The sequence below is a fragment of the Poecilia reticulata genome, linkage group LG16 (assembly GCF_000633615.1).
Source record: "Poecilia reticulata strain Guanapo linkage group LG16, Guppy_female_1.0+MT, whole genome shotgun sequence".
Classification (NCBI taxonomy): domain Eukaryota; kingdom Metazoa; phylum Chordata; class Actinopteri; order Cyprinodontiformes; family Poeciliidae; genus Poecilia; species Poecilia reticulata.
In genome coordinates this window covers 14,156,653-14,181,576 of record NC_024346.1, presented here as the reverse complement: position 1 = coordinate 14,181,576, position 24,924 = coordinate 14,156,653, and the positions used below count along the sequence as shown (strand labels likewise).

The window sequence follows — 24,924 nt, the reverse complement described above, 5'->3', positions numbered from 1 at the left end:
TCATACAAATTTTAAACTGGTCCAGCTTGCTCAGCTGTCTTTTCCATTCCTGTTGGTAAAAAGTGCAGCAACAAATAAATATTCACAGGGTGATAGAGTTGAAACTGAATAAATAATGTAAGTTTTGTATTTGAATAAAAACACTTCAAACTGCGCTTACAAACAAAAAAATTATAATTTTTTTGGAGGATCATTTTATACAGAATACAGTGCGTTGAAAACATATTAAAACTACATTCACCTTTTCTTACATTTAGTCACAAAATTCCAGATGTTCTATTAAAATGTTTTTGATCAAACACAAGGTAATGAAAAGGTGAAAAAAAAAATCATGTTTTTCAAAAAGTGTGGTGTGCATTTATTTTTAACTGTGACACCTCTAAAAAAAAAAAATAAAAAATACAATGCAACGAGCAGCCTTCAAATGTCACCAAATTAATATTAAGACCTCAAAACCTGCAAAGAAATGCCAGTGCAGCTAAACTGACAGAGAAACCAGCAGAAGACCCATGATAACTCTGGGAGAGCTGCAGAGATCCACAGTTCAGATAAGAGGATCTGTTGGCTAAACAACTATCGGTAGTTCAATCCACAAATCTGGTCTTTATGGAAACATGGCAACAAGAAAGCCATTGATGCCAAATCATCTTAAGGAGTTGCCCCTACATGTAAGGAACATGCAAAACATGGTSAGGAATGTGATATTTTCAAATGACACCAATATMTATATATTTTTTACCTAGATGCAAAGTGCTATGTGTGGCAGAAAACAAAGATCCTGAACGCAACATGCCTACTTAAACAGGATGGGAGCAGCAACATGGTGTTGGGGTGTTTACTTCAGCAGGGATGGGGCAGTTGGCCTAGTTAAACTACTGTAAATCCTCTGCAGAAGACTTAAAACTGGAGCAAAGTTTCAACTTCTAACAGCACAGCAACCTTAGCCACACAACCAGAGGTGCAATACAATGTTTCAGATTCGTGTGGATGAATAGTTTAAACCTGTATCTATGGCGATAGTTTAATGAATGCTCTCCGTTCAGTCTGACCGAGCTGGAAAATATGTTGTAAAGACGAGTGACGAAAAAAAAAAAAAAGACTCCAGATGAGTAAAGCTGGATKAAACATTCTCCAAAACACCAGCAGCTGTAATTGCAGTGAATGGTGGTTTTAAGGTGTTAAATTTAGGGCTGCTGATTACACATGCACAYAACACTTTTTGGATTTTCAGTTGTGGAAGCATTTGAAACTTGCATTTTTTTTAAAATCAAGAATTAATACAATAACATACTAAAGTTTGTGCTTGTAGTGGAACGAAATGYGAAAAAGTTCAAGTGGTCTGAATACTTGAATCCTTTTCAAAAGGGTCTGCATTAAGTTAAARCCTGTGAAAAGTATTGCCTAAGACAACCACTAGATGGCACCATTTGACTATGTCTTCATAAATTATAGTTTAAACGTACTTAAATATGAATATATATTAAGTCCCAAGAAATCAAATGCATATTTGTAAAATTAGAAATTTGTTTTGATTATTCCTATTTATTGGTGTATGCTCATATTTTTACAGCCAGAACTGCAATTTACCACCTTGTCCTCGTCTCAAAGCTCCACTACTGATAGCAAATTGAAGAGTTCTTGCACTCGTTCAGTGTGAAAAATCGAAACAGAAAAGGCAAAATGAAAAAAAAAACTGACACCTTAACAGCTAAAAATATTGTATTCTAATCTGGAGGAGACAGCAGGGTGATAAATGAAAAAACTTACACAGCAAACAGGGAAACAGCAGTTTCAGAAGTGGGGGACTGAAGTGCTTCACCTGGAAAAATAATAATCAGATGTGAACAAAGATYTGAGTGATTACAACAGGAAAGAAGAAGAGAGTTATCRGAGCGTAGACCGGTCAGGATGATGAGAAAATGTCTTAGCTGTGGATCATTTTCAGAGTCTCTGCCTCCCTGTGTCTGTCATGCAGAGCCATGGAGGGAGAGAGTGATGGAGGCAGGGAAGGAGGTGGAGGAGTAAGGGGCATCAGGCTCTTCAACGGATGAGGAGACACCGGTGGGGGGAGTGAGGTGATAGGAGGAAGCAGGCTCCCTTTCTTTCCATCCAACACAAGCGGCGACCGGCTCACCAGGCTGGACTCTTTCCCGATGCCAAAGTCATGCTCGTTTTCGTTGTCCGAGCTGCAGTCGCTCAGATCTGTTATCTCCAGGTCCGAGTCCGATTCGGGGTCCTGCTTCACGCCACCCCTCCTCTCGGTGGGGCTCTGCTGGCCCGTCCCGGCTCCGAGGCTGACGGCTCCCAAACCCAGACCCAGGCCTGTGCTGGGAGGGTTTGCCTCCACCCTCTCCCTCTCCCCGAGTGTCGCCCCGTTGCCGATGTCAGTCCGACCCATCGACAGGCCGCCTGGGTAGGGCGGCAGGCAGAGCCGAGCCGGCTGACCACCCGCTGTGCCGTTTGTCCCGCCAGTCTGCCCCGGTGCTCCCCTTTCACCTCCGGCAGCCTCCCCTGGGGGAAGCAATGAGGAAAAGGGGTGAGGCAGCTGGGAAAGGCTGCTCTGCAGAGGGTTGGGGTAAAACTGGGAGGGGTAGAGGGAGCCAGGGGGCAGTTTGGGGCAGTTGTTGAGAGAGAAGGCCCCTGGGAGGTATGGGTTGAAACTCCAGGGGTAGTCAAAGGGCGGGTTGCGGGGGTACGGGCCCAGCAGGGAAGGGGGTTTGGAGTAGCATGGGGCACCTAGGAAAGAAGAGACCCAGGAAAACAGAGGTTAACTCTCGGAAGGGGGCAAAGGTTTCCTGACTTACAAGATCCAAGAATGTTCACTAATTATAACCAGGATTTGCAATTCAAATCAGCAGCCATGGGGGCTAATTCTGGCACAGTTGCTTTCAAAAACCTGATGGTTCATTTATGCATGCCAGTACTGTGTTATACACCCACTTCACACTGCTGCAGAACAGATGTGAGCACAAAGAGTCTGCACTGCAGTAAAAAAGTGATTAAACACAGCTCAAATCTTACAAGTGATTATTATTATACATGGTTCTGAGAGCAAATGTTAAAACAGATTTAGAAAAAAATGTCAAATATGTTACTAGACGAGATTCGATCAGACAAATGCACTTCATTGTTGCGCCGTGTTTTAATTCAATTCCTTGTAAGCATCAGTTCACAACCCAAATAGGAGGTAAATCTGAGGTGAAGCTGCAATTTTAATGAACAAACAAATACATTGCCTCTCAACCAACCCGACTTCCTTCCAAATGACAACCAACTCAGAGATTCTGTCTCTGCTGCACCCTCCACCTCTCTCCAAGTCTCACTCTTTCTCTCCCTACCACTCTGTTATTTACTATGCAGGGCTAATTTGACAGCGCTGAAGTYTGTGCGTGCTGGGCCTGGAGTAGCTGGGAGACACATGAATATTGAATCAGTCAGGCAGGCCTCACTTGCTTATGAAAACACAGTAATGGGCGCCCACAGGCCACAAACTGAAGCCTGCACCCTCAATTAGGGCCTTCCTGCCTGGGAAGGGATTAGGACAGCAGGGACACATGGGAGGAGAGAGGAGGGTGTGAAGGGAAGAAGGGGGGGATAGGACCTGAGGACAAACAGAGGAGGGAGGAGAGGTGCAGGTTTGCGTGTGTGTGTGTGTCTGAGTGTGTCTGTTTMCATGCTACCTTCTCAAGCTTGTGTAGAAAAGAGATGCAAGCAAAATCAGAYGCATAAGACGCAAATCAGCGCAGCGTTTGTTGACACTCGTGTGCATAGAAGAAGGAAGATGAGGATGCAAAGTTACGACTCAAAACAGGAAGATGATTTCTTCAACCTCGGTCTTGTCTCTTTACCTCAGCTCGCCTGCATAATTCACAGGTTAACCTGGTCTCTCTCTCACCTGCAGCACAACCTCACTGAAGGCTGCTGTGGGACAGCTATCGCTCTTATTTCCTTTAACAATAAATGCTCATGCCTCTCCATATCCTCAATCCCGACTCTGCTTTCCTCCTTTCTCTCCCTGCACCTCCTACCTTTTGTTTACGGTCTTTCCTCTTCTGAGAGTACAAATTCAACTGTTTCTGGAATGGCTATAATTTTGTGTTAGAAGTACCTCCTTCGACTTACCTGTACTGAGGAAAGGGAATGTGTCCAGTCTCAGTTTGTCTCCTTCGGGTCCCGGCGCTGCGGAGCCCCGATCGAACAGGGACGTTCCTCTGCCGCTGTCTGGCAGACGAGGAAACAGGGACTGTATGGCCTAAGAAACAGGAAGGGAGAAGAAAATGTTTAGAAATAGTTTTGATCCGCAAATATGAAATTTTATTTAACAATGTTAGTATATTTTAATATCCTTAAAACTATTTCTAAGATTTGGTTTACATTTTGTGATGCTACAAAAACAAACGTCAATTTTATTTAATTTGGATTATTTTCCTATAGACAAACTTTAGTGAATGTTTGTGAAACTGAAAGGAAWTATGACATCGGTTTTAAACATTTGACCAGCACTACCAGCTTTGTACATATATTGTGTCGATTACAGSACGGTTGAAAATTGTTTGTCCTTTTACAGATTTCTTTTTTTTTTTGTGCCACATTTCATGTTTCATATAGTCAGATGTGAGAAAACCAGAGTAAATTAAATACATCTTACATAACTTTGAAGGAACTATGACTCTTATTAYATATATGTATATATATATAAAACAGGAAYGGCATGTTTAAGGTTGTATCTCAATCAGATTTAACTCCAGACTTTGTCTAGGCCATTTCAAAAACTTTATTTTGTTTTCTCTGTGCCCTTCAAAGGTGGACTTACTGGAGAACTTTGGCTCATCGTCCTGCAGTAAGATTTGTATGTTTTTCCCTGTGTTTTTGAGCTTAAAATCAAAAAGTGATGGCATTATATGGTGTTGATATTTAGAAGTGTTTAGTGGATMGTCGTGTTGTCACTGTTTTTATGTTATTGTTGTTAATGGCGTCTCCTGTAAAATAGACAATGAATCACAAGACATTTTCCTGTATAAATAAAGATTTTATAATGATCATTTTATTTCATAATTTTATGGTACAAACTAGAAATTATGACACCACCAGTTGAGGTAAACCATCCAAGTTGAGGTAAACAATAAATATGATCAGATTTGACTATGTTTCACATCAGTTTTTGAATTTGTTTAGCTCGGGRAATGAGGTAATGCCTTTTGAGATCTTTTTGGCCTACTTTRCTTTTCAATACAGGTCATACTTAAGTAATGAAGTAGTTAAGTAACCATGGCTACATGTGGTTTTTGAAACTGAACTTGGCTTTGAAAACAGTGGCAAATTCCCAGATAATTCATGATTTTACAAGTGCCTTACATTTACAGCCAGACTAAACTTGAAAGTGTTTTTTCTGTTAATAAATTAAATCCCCTCATTATTTACTCTCTTTGTCTGCTATCAAAATTTGTTTGTTGGTTCGAAATCTTAAAGAGTGTAATAACAGGAACAACTGAACCATCTCAGGAGGAAATGTATTTTCATGGCTGATATGCTTACCACACTTGCTAAGTTTGGATTAGTAAAAGAAAACTTTTTTTCCCACTTTATGAACTACTTTGTGTCTGTCTATTACATAAAATCCCAGTAAAATTACCCTTTAAAAAAGGAAAAAGGTCAAGGGGTGTGAATAGTTTGGCAAGGCATTGTAGCATGCTAAACTGAGTACACAAATTCCCATCCTTTGCTTCTGTACAGTGTAAAGTCAAATGTTGACAGCAGCACCCTACAGGGTGTGATGCAAACAGTGACACAGTCACAGCAAGGACAGGATAAAAGGGGACGCCCTGGGACTCATTGTGAAGAGGGATGCAGAGTCTCAGAGATTCAAAGGCTGGAAAAACACAGAGTCAAGTGGAGACCAGCGATTAAGATCGTGGGGACAGAGGATAAACGACAAGAAGAGAAGGATTGTGGRCCAGTTTGAGTAAAAAGGACRTAATCAGGAAGTAGGACAGCTAGTGTGAGTCAGTGTATGAGTGTTTTTTTTCCTTGAAACGTGATTGAGTGGGAGACAAGTTAAAGTGTAACAGCTGAACCTCTGGAATCAAAGGGACAAAGGTGGGATTTCTCTCTCTCCCTTTGCATAGAGCAAGATCAATAGTATCTGTCACCAAGTTTGAAAGTTGAGACTGTACTTCCAAGCTGGGAGATCTGCGTTGCTTAACAAACCGCATTAATGACCCAGTATTGATCTGATCTGACACGGCCCCCTTTGCTTATTTTTTTTTTCTTTCTCCCTCTCCCATTTCTTTCATTTTCAGTCGATGACAGATGGATACACCATCGGAGACGGGGATGAGAGAAGGAGAGGGATAACGTCTTCTTTTGTTTTAAGGGCGACTTAAGATYGTCCTCCTCATGTCTCCTTCAGAGTCTGCAACTTCTTATCCCATCTGAGGGATGGTGCAGACGACGGATGGATGATTCTCCCTCCAACTTTCTAGTTCTTACCTGATTTCAATACGCTTTAACTTTTGTTGTTTTCAAAGTGCTGGCCTGAAAATTTTCAAACCGATTTCAAAAATGTTGAAATACACGTAAAGCTTTTTTCTTTTTTTTTTTGGTCCAAATTATTACACATCTACTTTATATTCTGATAGAATAAATCTGAGTACAATGCAACAGTCTCTCAGGGCTCATTGAGATGTGAGCTATTATCCCCAGCTTCAAGGACAATAAATAAGAGATTGGAGTGATGAGTGCTATCATTCTCTTGTAAAAAGAAAATACACAGGAGGGCAGCAAAAAACATAACAGCAAAAAATTACAAKAGTGAGCTTCGATTACCTGAAATGGATCATTGGTAATAAAAAATTAAAGAGCAAAGAAAGGCGTTTGCCTCTATTTTACTGTTTCTTTCTTTGTTCCCAATTTGTAAGCTTAGATCCGAGCTGTCAGATTTGTCACTGTGCAAATTTATGTTCACGTTCAATAAAAAATTGTTGTGTTCAGAAACACATATCTGACGCTTCCTGGGTGGCGTCCTTAATCCTTAAAATAATAATAATAATAATAATTTGTAAGCTTAGATCCGAGCTGTCAGATTTGTCACTGTGCAAATTTATGTTCACGTTCAATAAAAAATTGTTGTGTTCAGAAACACATATCTGACGCTTCCTGGGTGGCGTCCTTAATCCTTAAAATAATAATAATAATAATAATAATAATAATTTATGACCTGATATGCAGAGCCAGTCCAAAGCTGTATATCATTCAATGTGGAACTTTTATCAACAACAATAAGGTCCAACTGCTCCGCTAATATTTTCTGAGGCTCATCCATGTTTGACTATTGTTGTCGCATTGTCAGCACTATATATTTTACAACTAGAAAGTGATATTAAATTCACATTTGAATTACTCAGGACAGAAATTACTACTCTGTYTGGATAATATGGATGGTACACCTTGATCCTCACCCTCAAAAAATSTAACTATAAGATGAAAAGGAAATACTTTTTCTTGATGTTGACAAAGTTTTAAGGAGMTTGTTTTCACTTCTGCAGCTTGGATGGATGTGCCATAAAATTGCTAGGCTACTTTGAARACCTGTCCAATAATAAAACATTTAATATTTTACATTTAAAAGGTTGACAAGTTTGATATGATTGTCTCTGTATATGCTAAAGAATGAATTATCTGTTTTTCTTGTTTAAAAAACACAATTCAAAAATAATTATTAGTCATAGATTTGATTTGATAGAATGATTACAGAAACCTTGAATATGACAACAGTTCTAACCGAGAGACAATAATGGACTTTTATCATTCTCCGTGTTTCCCTGAGTCTAAAACATTTATTAAAAAAACAGAATCCATTGCTGTTAAAAGCTGTGGTGAATGATGTGGATGCACTTTTCCCAAAGTCTGCCTACGATTGGTTGATCAGGTCCTTATTCCTTCTCCAGCAGCCGCCTCGTTCCCAGTTGCTGAACTCTGAGATTCACATGGAGCGAAACTGAACCAGCAAGAGACCAAGAGTCCKAGCTCGACCTGATCGGCTTCACAGAATGCTGTTGTTTGTTTTGTGCATCTCATTGATWTCATCTATTTTGTTTAAAACCCATTCAAAATGTTTTGATTTGTTTTTCCTATGCATAGTCCAGCTCTCGATATCCATAGATAAAGATATAGGGATCGTCAGAACGTCGAGTTATTTCCCAGAACATAAACAGCTCATCTGACCAATGGTGTGGCCTCTTTAGTTTTGTTACATTGTAGTGGTTCTGCAGAACTTTTACACTAAAATCTATATTTGGTATTAGAACTCAAATTTAGGGTAAATCAAAAAATAAAAAATAAAATAAAACTGATGAGGTATAAATTATTACATTAGTTTGATTTAAAATTCTTTTAATTCTAGATAACAGTAAGTTTAGCGCAATATTTAAAATGCTATCAGCTTAATAATAATAAATCAATCTTAATCAGTGTAAYACCAAGGTTATGGGACTGATTATAAAACTGATCGTTTATATGTAAAAAAGTAGCCTTTCAGCTGATAGAAACACAAACACACATTAAATCCCCTTCCCTGCCCTCCGTCCTACCGTTCGTACCTCTGGGCTGCAGTCYGGAGCAGCCGAGCCCCCGTTAAAGTGGTTCTGGGCCAGAAAGAAGGGAGARTTAGCCATGTCCAGGATGGGGTAGTTCACCAGCACCACTTTACTGAAGTTAAACTTGTAGGTGAACCGCTTCCCTTTGGTTTTGTGCAAAATGCGCTTGTTGTAGTAATACCTGCAGAGGAGGGAGGAGAGGATATTGATGCAGGGATGGATGGAGAGGTGGAAAAGGATAAAGGAAAAAGGAAAAGGAGAGGGAAGGATTATTTTAATGCTCGCATCAAGGTTTTGTGTTTCCTCACTGTAAGCAAAGAATAAGTAAACAGCTTTAGTGCTGTGAGGCAAAGGGTTATGCTGATTTCCCACTGTTTTTATTCATCTCCTTTCTCAAATCAATTCATGTCTCGCTGCCTTTATTCAATACAATGTGTTTTTTTGAGTGAACTTTTACTCAGCGGATAGAAGACAAAAACCAGAAAACAATCAAAGTGCAGGATCTTTTTGAACTCTGACATACAGTGCAGCCAAACTATTTCCTTTCATTTCAAGACTGTTTTACACTTAAAACAGGGTTTTGTGAAGCCTTATATGTCAAAATGTGAGACTTTTCCAGGCTCGGCTTYGCAGTTTTTAGTAGAAATTTGAATCTTTTTCTGAGGTTCAAGAGTTAAAAACAACAGTTTTTAAATCTAAGTGYATTTTATTCTATTAAAGCATACCATATTAAGAAAATATTTACTATATATTTATATATTTTTTAGCGTATTCAACAGTTATAACCAAACCAATTCAGAGTTTGAGTTGACTATCAAAACAGTCAGAAACACAGAAACGCAACAAACATTTCTGTCTCGGCAGAAAACAAACTAAATTATTCTTAATTAATTTTATTAACAATATTCAATAATTATTCAGTTTCCCAGGATTTCTTCTAGTCTATCTCATAAATAAATAAATATGTTTCACATTTATAGGTGTTTTATTGTGGTACTGCTATGACAGCACTAGTTCTAAACTCAAAACTAAAGAGATGAAAACTTGAAGTTTATCAAAAAAAATTTAAATGTAAAAATTGTGTGACTATTTTATCTTCCTCTAATTTTCAGTTTGAGTAAATTCATTTGCTAGAAAAACGCTGTGAGAAATTATTGTTCTAAATGAAATCACTTCTAAAATAAGATAAAATAAAAACTGTTCACCAAGGTAAGCTCTCCAACCAGAAAATAAATAAACAATTCCTACAGATACTAATGCTTTTTATTTATATCTAAATAAAATCTACATTTTCATAGATTTACAATTTACCAAACTTCAAAATAGGAAAGACAAGAGAACATGTCATTTGAACCAACCAACATCTCCAAAGTCACTTTAGAAAACTGACATTATTTGCATTTGTCAGTCAGAATTTAGCTTGTAATATGAGTAAATAACAAAACCTATTATGAATTTGTACTTTTAACAATGAGCCTTGTTGTCAGAGACTACTGTGCATAAGACACTGAGAAGCTGTCCTCATTTCCCACAGAGCAGCAGATTAACAAAACAACAGCAATCTCCATGGTAGCAACCTTCGGTGTCTCCCGACGGGCATGTCAAACCTTCGTCATGCCAGTTTCCTTTACCACCCACAGAGGTGTCACTGTGCACTGTGTGCCAGAATGCTGAGTTGATCAACGGCGGGGGGGTAGGGAGGGGACACGAAGCCATCTGGCTCAGGTAAAGGAGCTGAGAAATCAGGGCTGAAGGCAGGATGTTGGGTGAAAAAAGCTGCAGACGAGTTATCGCGAGATTCCGACGACCGTTGAAGGAATTCTTTTGTCTCAACCAGATCACAGTCAGAGTGCGAAACACGGCCTCAGCATTAAACGTGGGTATGAAGCTCCTCATTATGCAGATGCACTCGATCAACAAAACAGCAGAATGTTCATATCAGCATGTATTCACAGTGGCTGAACCCCAGTGCAATGATGTGTACATGTTTTGCTTTGCGTGGCAATTGTGCCTTGGCCCCTAATTGAGCAATTAAGTGAGGCTAATTAAGAAGGCTAATTGTGGCCCCAGCCAATTCATAACAATTAGACTCTGACGACAGCCCCCATTAACAAGGGGCCAAAGGAAAGCAGGGGGGGCGGGGGGGCAAATTGGGATGGGGTGAAACAAGTCAGGGTGGTGGTGGGCATTAGCACAATAAAACTGTGAGCGATCGAGGGGGTGTAAGCTGCTCCTCAAGTTTGAGTGTTTTCACCATTCCTGGGGAAGTCAGAGCGATTTCCACACCGCGGCTTAATTTTGAAATCCCTATTGAATTTTTTATTTTGCAGCTCAATGGTGAACTTTCCATTAGGATGTCAGCTGATAAGGAGAAATTGAGGGTATTGACGTTCCCCTGGAGAAGTCTCACCTTTATCTTTCTATTTTCGCCGACATGAAAAAGAGAGGCGCTAAGTGAGGATTAAGCTCGGCGAGAGTAAACAAATAATGTAAACTGAGGGCGGGGGGCGGGAAGGGGGGGAGGGTGATAAACCAATCTGACACAGACGTACCTCAGCGCCCGGCTCAGCTTGTCGTAGTTCATGTGAGGCTTGCACTTCCTAATCCCCCACAGCCGGGCCACCTCATCTGGGTCCTTGATGACAAACTCCCCGTAGTCTCCCTGCCAGGCGATCACACCCTGATACTCCTCCTTCTGCAGCAGCTCCAGGATGAAGTGCCACAGCTGGATCTGCCTGGAACCAGGGCTCGACTCCGGCTTGTAGGCCCAGTCCGGGAAGGCGAACCCTAGGCAGCGAGAGAGAAACAACAAAGGAGGGATAAGGTTAAGGCCTGTCGTTTGTCCCGCTGCTCGCTAGGGGGGGATTGCTGTCTGAATGACTGATGAGTGATGGAGCTGAGGGATGATGTGTTTAATATCACAGCACGTGCCTTGAGCAATGTTAGTCTGTGCTAATGCCCTCTAGCCTCAACAGATTGGTCAGCGAGATGATGACAGCTCGCTGGGGGAGATTTGGTTGATGTTGCCTGGGCCTGAATTTTAACAGCCAACTGTATGCACATCATAGAGGAGCTCGCTTCAGCTGCCAGTGAATCTGGCTGTAAGTAGCCTTGTAAAAACACAAGACATAGAGCCAATTACCACCAGAGTCTGCAGCATTGCTGAAGAGTTTTCCAGCAAGATTTTGAATTTTTTTTTTTATGATGGTTTTGGTTAATCGGGCATAAATTTACTCGGATGGTTTCCCCTGAATAATTTTTTTTTTGTTTATTAATTTTTAAAGGAAAAACTTTTTGCCACAAAGTATGTGGAGAAAACTCGACTGACAGGGATCGGACTCACCTGGCGTCCAAAGGGCGGGCACCGGGGGGAGCAGCAGATCGCTGACGCAGTTGCAGTCCATGCCTCCACAACACCTGAAACAATAACAATAACCATGCATTTTCTTATATCTTCTGCAAACAGAAGCAGTCAAACACAAGAGAATATTTACTATTAGTAAAGTTTACGCCAGCCGAGCAGCAACTTTGGTAAAAATCAAGATATTGCGTAAGGGTCTAGAGAAGCGCCGTGAGTTCAAAACGGCACCTCAAATCGATGTGAAATACAGCAAGGTTATGTTTCATATGTCTTCGGTTGAGATAAGGTGTTTGATGGATGTGATCTTGTACAGCCACCTGAGGCCGTGTCTGATGCAACGTGGTGGACATCCCTATAGTGCATTTTCAACTGCAGGAATTACACAGATTTTTTAAAAAAGCATCCAAAAAGCAGCTGAGGCACATCACATTTAAAAAAAATAGTATTTTAAACATATATGTTCGAGTTTTGGCTTGTTCTCTGTGGGTTTTTTAAAAGTAGGAAGTGCAAAATAAATTACAAAATATAAAAACCAAAAGGGCAGATTAATGCTCTCTTATAATATGTAGGTAGAACGGAGATGTGGACGATGAGTTCATGATGATTTGAGGATTAAAATGCCCATCATATAAAGAATTCACAACTTTCACAACTACTTTTTAATTAACATTTTAGCTTGAATTTCAAGCTAAAATGTTAATTAAAAAGTAGAACTGCTCTGAGAAAGTCTCTTTAAAAGGATAATCTGAACAAAACACAACAATAAACCTCCAAAAGGATTAAAACTCCTTGAACTTTTTTTTCCATTTTGCAATATTGTAACTCCAAATTTCAGGGTATACGATGTATTTTTTTTTTCTTTCTGATAGACCAGCACAAAGTGATACACGATGAGGTTAAAAGAAAATGTTAATAGATTTTTTTTTTTAAAGGTTTTAAAGGAGACCTTTATTTGCAGTAGATTAGGCAGAGAGCTAAGGGGGAAGACATGCAGGAATTGAACCCCAAACGGCTAAAACAGCTACTTTTCCTCTAATCTAAACAAAATTATTACATAATACTTTGGGTATGATTTTCCTTCAACGTTTACAGGTAATTCAGTTCCATGGCTCAATGCATGGAACTGAATTCAAGCAAATTCTTAAAGAAAACCTGTTAGAGGTTGTAAAAGTCGTGAACCTTGTGCCACGTTTCAACTTCCAGTAGAAAAGTCTGACTGAACTTGAGTCATTTTACAACGAAGGATTTCTAAAAAATGTCATTCCCTAGATGAGTTGGTGGAGATACGCCCCAAGAGGCTCACTTTTCCGATTTTATCTGCTAAAAACCATAGAAAACCGTTAATCAATCTCCTTCCACTTCATGCTTATAAGACTCTCTGTGTTGATCTGTCACACAAAATCCCCAGTAAAATATACCTAAGTGTGTATTAGAGTCAATATTCTATGACGTTAAGAACTTCTAAAACTATTTGCATTGTCAGCTTTCAAAGTATGATAATGAGATTATATTATTCACCTGCAACATTTTGGCACAAGTTATGCAATTTAGTAAGACATTCTGTTTGTTTTAATTGCCACAACTAGAGAGGGCCAGAAGATACATTTTCAGACGACTTGTTAGATGTCGTGAAAAAAAGGAAAATACAGAAAAAAGATCTGAGATTATCACAAATTGCAGCAACAASGCTGTAGGATAGAAGGCATCAATAAAAAAAGCCATAAGGGCCGAGAGTGCAGTCACATGTAGGATAATCTACAATTTCATAGTAAATTAGCATTTTCTTATTTTCTGTCTTATATTTTTGAATGTTTAACGTTTTTAGATTTACACACCCAGAAAGTCAAGGAATGACAAATTTAACCTTATTTGTCCCTAATCTTTATCTGGAAACCTCAAAAAGCTTTACTGGTTGATTGCTTTTGTAGAAAAAAAAATGGTGGGAGCTTTTAGTTTGATGCGATTAATGAGAAGAAAAAAAAAATACTGATTTGTCAGTATTTGACCTGCAAAGATCTCTGGCAGTTTGATTGGGACACCACCAGAAATAAACTAGAAACAAAGCTTTTGCATATAATTAAGTTAAAATACTTCTCACAAAATTGTATTAAATGAGAGAAAAATAAATAAATATATATATATATGCATCTTTATTAACCATAAAAGATAACCCAACCAATTAAGCAAGAGCAAAATGTCATGAATTTTTTTTGTAATTGACATGTTTGAAATTTTTCATCATTTTCTTTGATTTGATCTTGTAGACGGACGTCAGGAGGGCTTAATTATTTAAAACTTAAGAACACTTTTGAAGGTCACTCAGAACCATCGTCTTACTCCGTTAATACAATCTTACCTGCAACATTTTATTAAATTAGAGAGCACATTGATAACACCTGCCAAATAAGCTCATTTAGATGTCTGCAGGCGGAAGACGTGGAGGAGGATTCAGTGTCGAGCGCTGGATCAGGTCTGGATGTTGCTGTTTCATGGGGGTTGTTTCACAAAAGCTCGGATGGAAGAGGCGAACCTGCCGGTGTCTTTAACGCTAGCCTCTCTCCGTTTCGTCTCGTCTCTTCTCTCTCTCTGCCTCTATTTAATTATGCTCTGTGAATTTTGGATTTTCCCTCCAGCATCGAAATGGAACGTGAATTATTAAGGTGTGTTTGTATAAATTATTATTACTAACTCCAGGCACTTCTCACTCTCTCTCTCTCTCTATCAGCCTCGGCGTCGCTCTCGCCCCGCTTCTGTAGCCCTTGAATCGTGGCCCCTCTCGCCCTTCTTCTGCTCTTCATTCTCCTTGTGTTCAAGCTCCTTTCTTTGTCCGCAACCTTTTTCGCTCATTCTTGTTTTTACTTTCTCGCCATTCTTTTTTTCTTTTGTCTGCACACAGTGTTGCTCTCATTTTTAAAGTGTTCTAATACCAGCTGCTGCATGTCTTCACAAAAAAACGACTTGTCACGTGGCTCGTTTTGCATATGACATCATGCGATATCCAAAGTCTTATTTTTAACCAACAACACGAGTACTAGTTTCTAATAAACTGTATTTGAAGGACTCCTTGCTTCAAAGTGCGATCATTAGAAAGATGGAAGGTTCTTTGTGTCGGAGGTAGTGATCTATAAGTTTCCTCTTCCCTGTGGGCTGCAGGTCATCAATACTGCATCATCTCTTTCATTTGCCATATTCACATGGTCTGCAGCATGTATGGACCCGTCTCCTCAGAGGGCCATATGCATGTGTTCCTATCAGTCGGGGGGCTCTCCATCTACCTCTCTAACCACCTACGCACCACCTCAGATCCATACCCATCCACCGTTTCTTCTTTTCCCCCCCCCCCCATCCGGCAGCATATCTATACAGGTGACTCCTCCTTTCCTGTTCCCCACCTCCTTTCTATTCACACACACCTATCTACTGTCTTGCCTTACCTCACCGCCTGCCTTCCCTCCTGCCCCACCCACCTCCTTTTCACTCCTACTCTGTGTGTTTTGCTTCACCGCAGTAATTTTCCGTTTGATTTCGGAGGTAATGCATTTTTTACAAATCAAAGAGGAAGCCAGGCTGCCCCTACCTCCTCCTTTTCCTCCTCCTTCTTCTCTCCATCTCTACCTCCCTCTCTCCTTGTTTTCTCCCTGCCCAGTCTCCTGTTCTTGCCCCTGTCGGCCCCCCAGGCCAGAGAGGAGATAAAGGAGCCCCCATCATTTCCTTGTTAGTTTTGATTTGGGCAGCACAGGGCTTTCAAGTTCCCCCCATCACCCCCAGAAACATTATAACTAGCAGCCAAGGGAATACAGTTCCTCGTACACACACACACACAGACACGCGCACACACACAGTTGCACATGCATACACAGACTGTCAGATGCAGGCCCTCGCAGATTGTAATGGATTGCACAGTCTCAAACAGATTCTGCAAAAATGTGCGAGTATCCAGGTAGCCGTCACACGCAAACAGTGAGAGGCAGTGCACAAAAATAAGACATGGAGCCCATAGATGTTGACTGAATCAATACTGACACACTAACACACATCTCACAGAGCAGAAAGTGAGAATGCACTTTGTTTACTGTGCTGATTGTGAGGAGAGACATACAAAAAGACTCACAAAGCACTTTGTTTTGAGCAGAGTGGCTGTGGAAACAAAAAGCCGAAACAAAAGGCCTCTTCCACACAAAAGGTCACCAATAAATCCTGCGTGGATGACGGATCACTTAGCAGTGTGGCAATATGCACAACAGAGACACCGAGTTACTGTACACAGTCACATCTTGGAAACAAAAAAAATAAACAAATCAAACCAGTTTTGTCCACTCAGTCACAGTGGTCCACGTGTCATGAGCGGCTTTAACAAACAGATCATTACTGCTCAGGACCCTCCGGTGGGCTGAGTCACAAGCATTCGGTAATGCGGCTTGCAGCAGAGCACTGTGCGCTTGTGACCTGGCAAAACAACAGTTCAAAGGCACACAGAACTTGGAAGATCAAGGTTGAGGGGTCAAAGGCTATTTTGTAATTTTGTGCCAGTTTTAAAGACACCACAAGATGAAGATTAATTAGGAAAACAAGTTAATAATGTTAAATACAGAGTAACGTTAATTTAACTTTTTTTTTTTGGACTCATTTTAAAGTTCAAATGCAAAAGTTCATTGCAATCATATTAGACGTATTTTATTGGATTTTGATGCAAAACCTGCAGCCACGTCATGCTAAGTGGTTCAAAGATTTGAGTGGAAATGAACTTTTAGTGTGTACCATCCTTGTATTTACTCTGGTGGGTCTGGTTCCCTTAAAGTGGCAGGGCAGATGGGATAGTTTCCACACCGCATAAGTAAGTCCACTCACCTGACAGACAACATCTGGTTCAGGCAACAAAATAAATTAGCTATGTTGACTATAAATATAGAAAGGTTAACCTCTTAGTTTTGGTTGGATTTTTAAATGTATTTTTTTATATATCTTATTCATAAGGATAAGATCTCTTGGGGAACAAAAAAATTTAAAGGCACACTAAATCCAGGTCTTATTCATACATTATAAAAATAAAAAAAGGAACAAAAATGGATAGTTGAGATATTTTAATCCACCTAAAAACTTTCCTAAGATGTCTCTCATAATGGAAAATGGTTGCTCCAAACAGAAGGACATTTTATTAAAAATAATTGGCCAAAGAAAGTCAAATAATTATTAGAATCCAAACATGTTGCAAAATCCATACCTGAAAAATGACTCCACACCATGATGCTGCTCCCATCATGTTCTAATGTGGAGGTTTAGAATCAGTTTACTTAAGAATTGTCTTGATTATTAGAGCCTCAGATGTGTATAACTTCATTCATCTTGACATCATACACCTTTGAAATAAACAAGAAACTTTTCTAAGAAGTCAAGTCAAGACAAAACGATTTTCTTTGAGTCATATATGAACTTTTCTTTTACCTAAATTTGCCAAGTTAACCCAAATGTACGTTAAAAAAATATATCCAAAGGGGAGGTAAAAATACACCTTTGGTACAAAAAAAAGAAAACTGCAACATGACCAAACGAATCCAACAAATTGTCTCTCAAAGCTGTGTGTAACCCGGGTCTAAGGTTGTTTAAACCTTTAGATAAACATATCTTTGACCTATTTAAAGTGACATTCTAATTGATCTCGAAACTGTATGACTTAAACTGAAGCTTGCTTTTGAATTGTTGTTAAAACCCACAATGCAAATTCTGATATCTGAAACATCCTAAAATGTTCTGTTGACCTCAGACTCTGATACTGATGACAGTTTTTGGGGGATGAGCATGTTTGGGTCCATCATGAGAGCTGCTGTACTTTGTGCAGCTGAGGTTAGTAGGCCACTGACGAGCGTACGGAGGGAAAACATACTGTAACTCTGTTTAGAAATTCTGCAGAGTGACTGGGGTAGAGCAGAGAAAAGGGGGGGCAGTTTGACATTCAGGCAACATTATGTCTCCAGTGCTGTCTAAAGAAGGAAAGAGTGATGGGTCGCGATATAAAAAGATAGAAAACTGTGAGAAGCATGAAGAGTCTGGCCTCTCTTGCTTTCTTTTTCCAAGAGATGAAACGGACTCTGTACATCTGTCTCATCTTCCTCTTTTTTTTTCTTCGGTTGCCCCTGAAAAAGGCCCGACTGAACCCTCTCCCTCTCAATTCCTCTCTCCCGCTTTTCTCCCCTCTCTCTGTTCCTCTCCCTGGTTAGCTCTGACACACTGGTCAGCCTCGGGGTGGAAGAACAGAGGGACTCTGCTATGGGTTTGTTACAGGAGATGGAGAGAAGGAGAGAGGAGATGCGAGGAGGGGAGAGACAGAAGACTGAAAGAGGAGGAGGACGAGGAGGAGGAGGAGGAGGAAGGGGGTTGTTCAGGGAAAAGGAATAGAAGCCGTCTATCCGAACGCAAAAGAAAAAAAGTCAATGCTGCAGGTATAGTAGCTTATGGTCCTTCTCGTTTGTCCACATTTTTCTAAAAATGTGCAGCAATACTGAAAATGAATGCATCATATTAATATTGAATCATTTGTGTATGTTGTACCATTAAGGTTTTCATAATTGGATTGAAAAAAGTTTTTTTTTGTATTTAAATAAAAAATTCTATCTAAATCATAAGCCTCAGAGAAAAACCGTTTTATTTTTTAACAAATAAGAATAATACCTTCATTAGTCGATATAGATGTAAGTCCACAGACTTCTTTAAAATAAGACAATCAACAGCAAAAACTTACTCTACCCTCAAGTAAACTGAAACCAGATTAAGAACCTCAAATATTTCAAAAATACTAAAAAAGGCTGCTTTGATTCAATCCTGAACCACCAAAATAGACAGCTTATAGTGTTTCAATGGATGAGTTAGCGGCTTTCATTTTTCTATCTTCTAAGCAGAAAAGAGTTTAATCGGTAAAACTACACAAAGTAATTCTGTACAAGTCAAGGTGCTCATCTATCAACTTCTACAGCACCAAAACTTGCACATGATCACTCATTTGTATCATGAATCCATACACCCATCGCACTGTCATATGAAAGGGAGAGGAATCAGTGCAGTTGCTGTAATGGGAACAGGCAGCACTGCAGCTCTGTCAGTGTATTTAACCAAGATGTATAGTTACAGGAGCGCCGAGGCTCTCTGCCCGCTCTCCCACAGAGCGCACATTACTCCACACTGCAGGGGCAGAGCTAATACTGAGTCCTTCACACTGAGACGGGCTATCATCTGACAGCACAGCCCAGTCAGAACACCAGCCAGTGAAATTCAGTTTGAAAGATACAGAGCCACAGTGGTTATAGGGATTGCCGATGATTGTCAGGTCGCTGTTGTGGCCGCTCCTCTCCTCCATTTGTTTCTTCACTACTCGGAACGGTAAGAGATACAAACAAGGACACATGCCTAAATACCCAGCTTTGCGAAGCTAAAAAGTTTTGCGTATATACAGTCGCATGCAGAAGTCCTTTTTCGAAAACTTTTCTTCCAAAGTGATATGGATTTTCTGATAATCTTTTAATGTGATCTTTTTAATGGTCCACAAGGATTTTTTTTTTGTGGGGGGGGGGGAATATTTCCTTTGGACAATGGTTGATTTTCCCTTCATTTTCAATTCAGTGCCTATCAGGATTTGGGGTTTTGTTTGCTTAGCCACTTATCAGTGATCTATGAATCATGGAAGCACCTGATCGACACCAAAACACAAAGACTGAACAAATGTTGTGTCCACATTGAGCAAACAACCTCGAAAGGAATCAATTTTACATTGTGTCTTTAGGGGCCTCGTTGTAGCCAAACATAATTTGTTCTAATTTCTATAGACAAAGCCTGCAGATGATTGCCTTTGAGACATAAATGGTGTTTTAATAACAATAAAAGCCAAAAGACCTAACGCAAAAACGATTTTTATCAGAAGACGGTCTTACTAAGGTATAATGAGACATCTCGCCACTGAGTGACAGTTTTATTATGTTTCGTAAACAAGATTTTAAGACTTAGTTTACAGTATATGTGGCACTTTCATGTTTACAACAAGCAAACAAAACGTAACATGATTGTGGAATATTGTAAGTCAATGTCTTTCAGCAAATAATTCCTCACTTTAAGGGGAAAAACATTATTTTCCCCTTGTGTTTTGTCTTCTTGTAGTAGACATATCAAAATAAATAAAATATGCAGTTCTGTTGTCAAAACGGGCTTTAACCCACAATTGTCACAAGTGAGCATTAATTTGCTTGTACTGATTTAATTGAATACAAACAAATAAGGAAGTCAGGATTTGAGATGTAGTTACAAAAAGAAGAAGTATTCCTTTGTAAGGACTCCTTGAATCTTGAATTATTGAAAACGATAATGGTCTAAAGATTATAAATATTTTATATCATTTTTAAGGTCATTTATTTTCTTGAAAGGAAGTATTTGAGGGAGGGAGACATTTGACCCTACAATGTGAAAGGAAACTTTCTGACCAAAATTTTAACAAAACTTTGCTACAGTGGCAGTGGCTTGAGTATGAAGATTTACTTTAGAAGACTAAGATAGTACAGCAGCATACTGGTTTTATAAATGAAATGACACTGGGAAGCCAGTTTGGTTTTAGTTAAAGTTTCTGAATTACATAATAAATTCATCAGGTAACATTTTTTAATAACTCTTCACATCACTGGACACTATATCCTTGTTGAAGCACAGTGGTGGCAGGATCATACTGTGGGTATCTTTTCTTCAGGAAAAGCAAGCAAAATTGCACAGAGCTGATCTATCTATCTATCTATCTATCTATCTATCTATCTATCTATCTATCTATCTATCTATCTATCTATCTATCTATCTATCTATCTATCTATCTATCNTCTATCTATCTATCTATCTATCTATCTATCTATCTATCTATCTATCTATCTATCTATCTATCTATCTATCTATCTATCTATCTATCTATCTATCTATCTATCTATCTGAACTCCAGTTATTAATATTCATGACAGGAAGTTAAAGAGAAGGTGCATAGCAATGAGGATGGTGTGTGGAAAGCTGTACATAATATGACCAAGTTAAAGCAAAATCAATGAGCCAACTCCAATTTAAAGTCAAATTTTAAAAAACAACAAAAAACAAATATGACCTTATGAAAACTATTATGTAGGAATGGGTACGATTTATAATACGATTTACCTTGTAAAGCAATGAATTGCAACAGTGCGTTGCTGAGCTGGTGACAACTGCGCCTTTAATGCCCTATGCGTATACAGGTAGGTAAAGGGTGTAAAATTGGATTCATAAAAGCAAAGAAGGTCATTTAATAACAATGTGACTTATTGCATTTTTAATTGCTCAAAGAACAATTCAGGTTTAATATCACAGGGTAGAAAAATCACTTTGAAGATTGCTTAAAATACTATATTTTTTTATTTATTTGTATTTATTTGTTTTTTTTTAAGTCTTTCAAAAGCCATTTCTATTCATGTAGCGAAGTCAGGTGAAAATTAGACTCCAACTGGGTTCATAAATATGAGCTATAGCCTGTGATAAATAAAGGAACTTGTTTTCTCAGATGTTCATGAAAGGTGAAGAACTCCTACAAGAAGTTGAAGAGCAGGTGAGTGGGGATGAGGATGTTGAAGCGCGCGAAACGGTACATTGGTATGATATGGAACGCCGGCCTTAAGAAAATAAGGAGGGGAAAGGATGAAGAAAAAAAGTATCAATCGATAGGGTTAAATTATTCATCGTCATTAATTATCGATCGCTCTCCGCTGCCGGCTCGTCCGCCTCGCGCCAGAGTTGAAAGGAGGGAAAGCGCGCTTTATTAAAACCGGCTCGAGCCTCATTGTTTCATGTCCCGCGGCAAAGAAAAAGCTCGAGTTTGGATCTGCCCGAGCAAGTAGAAAAAAAAAAAAAAAACACACACACACACACACACACACACACACACAAGCTGCACCTCCTTCCTTTGCTCTCTCTCTCTTTTTCTCTCTCTCTCTCCCTCTTTCTCTCTCTCTTTCCTGACGCGCGGGAGGAGCTTTGGGGAGCTTCGCGCGGTGTTCATGGGGCGGCTGTGTCTCGCGTGGATCGATGAGGGATCAATGGCTCGCGCTGACTAATAGCCAGAGAGCGCCTTTGATCTCGCGGCTGAGAGATCAAAACCTGCGCGAGAGGGAAGAGAAATAGGAAAAGAAACTGTGCCGGCGAGCTGACCTTCACACACATTCACGCACACACGCACGCACGCCCAGTGATGTGTACGTAAACGCCACGTAGCCCACCGCAGCTTTTAGGAACCTGACTGCAGGATATCCTAAGAGCAAACAAGCTATATGAGAGGCGCATGGTAAAACGCCACGTTCAAGTACAAGTGTGATACTCCCGCGCGCACTTATCACACACCTACAGGCGCGCGCGCACGCCATTGTGTGTCCTTGTCGGGTTGCTGCTATTCTTGATTATTTTGACTTCCTCAGACAAGGTGATGCGGCGAGAAAGAGGGAACCATCTGTTGTTTCCAGGGAGCAGATGAGTGTCCTGTGGGCTTAAATTCACGCCTATTGAGAAGAATAGGTGGGATGGTTTAGTCCTGGACTTGGTTACAATGTTTAAAGTTGTTAAGGCTAAAAAAAAAAAGCCCCCTCAAAGTTCAGGGGAAAAAAGAGTGTGAAAAGAAGTGTTTTCGTGGATCAAATGTGAATATAACTTAAAAACATTTAGAATAAAAACGGTCATTCTGTTTTGCTGCAGTAGGACACCCACTTTAGTTTTTGGGACACACAAGAAAAAAAAACATCTTTTTAGTGCAGGGAATACGAGTCATGAACAAGTTGCAAGAACGGAATGATGTCATGTTGTTGCACCAAAAACACACATTCTTCTGCTGTATTTATTGGTTTGTATCCGAAAGGGTAATCTGCATCAACTTTTTCATATGCGGAACAATGTTTTTTTTAAGTTTTTAATGTAAAAAGATTAAAATAAAGGGAAAATTCAGCAATTCTCATTGAAGAGCGGTGGAGATATTGAGACCTCAGTTTTAACGTGTAGTTTTGTGTGAAATGTTGCTATGATCATGCAGAATCTATTCTTTTTTGTAGAATTTTTTGGGAATGCTTAGGAGATGGCAATTTAACAAGATTGTGTAATATTTTTACTTTTGTGGTTGTACAGTGGAGGAAAAACTTATTTGAAACAACAGATTAATTTGTACGTTTTCCTGACATTTGATTGAGTGAAATAAGTGTTTCATCCTCAACCAAAATCTAGCGCAGAGGTCAGGTTTGCAAACATCTCAGAAGGGATTTTGGTCCACTTGTCTTTATTCTCCAAAGGTTTCAAGGCTGTCACTTGGCGGCTCAAAGTTTCCATGTTCTACTCCAACATTCTTTGGTTCATGGCCCCGTTTATCGTTCCCTTGATGAGTTGACGTTCCTTCCTTAGCGGAAGACCTGGCTCAAAAGCATATTCTTTTCACCTCCATGTTTGAGTGTGTGGTCGGTTCATATGTATAATTTCTCTCCCTCTAGTTGATCCAGCAGAGCTTCATTTGACCACATCACTTCCTCACAAGCCTTCTCTGTGTCATTCACACGTCCAATGGCAAACTTCACATGGGAGTGTGCATGTGGGTTTTTCAGCGAGGGGACTCTGCCGCCACTGCGGGATCTCGATTGATTTTGGCAAAGCGTTCTTTATTGATAATGTGATCCATGCAGCCTTGAGATCATGGAAAACTTCATTTCTTTTAATTCTGTAATTTCACCTTCCTTAGAATCATCTTTTATAACCTACAAGCTAAGATCTTGCATGGCGCACCCCAGTGAGGSTAACTGTGGTCCCAAACTTCTTCCATTTTCAAATTATTGTAAAAACAGTGGCGTCCTCGTCAACAAACTTCTCATGGATGGTCTTGTAGTCCATTCCAGCCTTTTGTGGTCTTGCCAGTCTTGTTCATAACATCCTTTGACAGCACTGTTGTCTTGTCCCCAGTGGTGGAGATGCTTGAATAAAACAAAGTGGATCAAAACCGTATTTCATTCAATCAAATGAAATTTAATTTCTAACCCTGATTTAAACCCTTTTTACGAACGTTAGCAAAATATTATGTAAGTTAAAAAAAAACTTTACCATAAAAATTATAGATCAATGACATCTTTGTAAGAGGCTAAATCTATAAACTCAGGTGGGGATCAACACAAGTGCTTAAAGTTTTCACTAATATCTTCCTCATCTGACATGGCCAAATGGTTGTTGGTGAATATCGTAGCTTGGTTCTTTTTAAAAAGTGTCAAGTGCTCAACAGGCCAAATTCCTGCTGTAAATGAGTCAGGTTTGAAGATTTAAAGTGTATATGTAATATTGTTAATCTTGGATATTCACGTTACAGCTAAGAACCTGTGGCAATCTTTGATGTACTTGTACCTTAACAAAGTACACATTTTACAAAAGAATAAAAACATACGTTATAAAGTTAAAGTTTATTCATGCTCTGTCCTATAGAGCTATTATTAATCACATTTATAGAAAATAAAACTATTTTTAACGTCATGGGTTTTGAACAGTTTGTTTACATGGAGAATATGTTTTCCTTTGTGTGCTGAGACTAAGATGAGAAGGAAAAGAAGGATGTTTATTATCATTCTTAAACAAACAGGATAAGTATGTGTGGAGTCCTTGGAGTCATTAAGAGCCAGCATTTTTCCTTGTAAAACAATTAGTGTTTTCCACACTTTTACCTGAGGAAATGCGCAAATCTGAGTCTCTGTTTCTCTCCTTTTCCACATCATACCCTGTCCATCTCGCTCTCTTTATCCCCCCCATTTACCCTCCCTCCCTTCCCTCTTTGGTCAGTGAGTTACTCTCTATATCGCGCTCACTTCCCGAATTAACCACTCAAGAAGTCACCACCGACTCAATCAATAGCTCATACATAAACCCTGCTATAATCGCTCCCCCTGCCTGTCTGTCTGCCCCCCTCCCTCCCGTCTA

The 24,924-nt window shown here is 39.6% G+C and overlaps 1 protein-coding gene across 2 annotated transcripts in view; it reads right to left on the bottom strand.

Moving 5' to 3' along the window:
- Positions 1-177: 177 nt before the first annotated feature.
- The window catches only part of erfl1 (Ets2 repressor factor like 1), a 67,836-nt gene continuing 43,089 nt past the window's right edge, over positions 178-24,924 (bottom strand). The window contains exons 3-7 of one of the 2 annotated variants that reach the window (XM_008431278.2): positions 11,938-12,011; positions 11,147-11,381; positions 8,589-8,775; positions 4,123-4,252; positions 178-2,736 (exon numbers count right to left, since the gene is read on the bottom strand). In XM_008431278.2, the coding sequence (XP_008429500.1) occupies positions 1,925-2,736; positions 4,123-4,252; positions 8,589-8,775; positions 11,147-11,381; positions 11,938-11,998 (1,425 nt within the window). In that variant the 5' untranslated portion in view covers positions 11,999-12,011 and the 3' untranslated portion in view covers positions 178-1,924. The remainder of the gene's footprint in view (positions 2,737-4,122; positions 4,253-8,588; positions 8,776-11,146; positions 11,382-11,937; positions 12,012-24,924) is intronic. The other variant, XM_008431279.2, reaches the window with a different exon arrangement.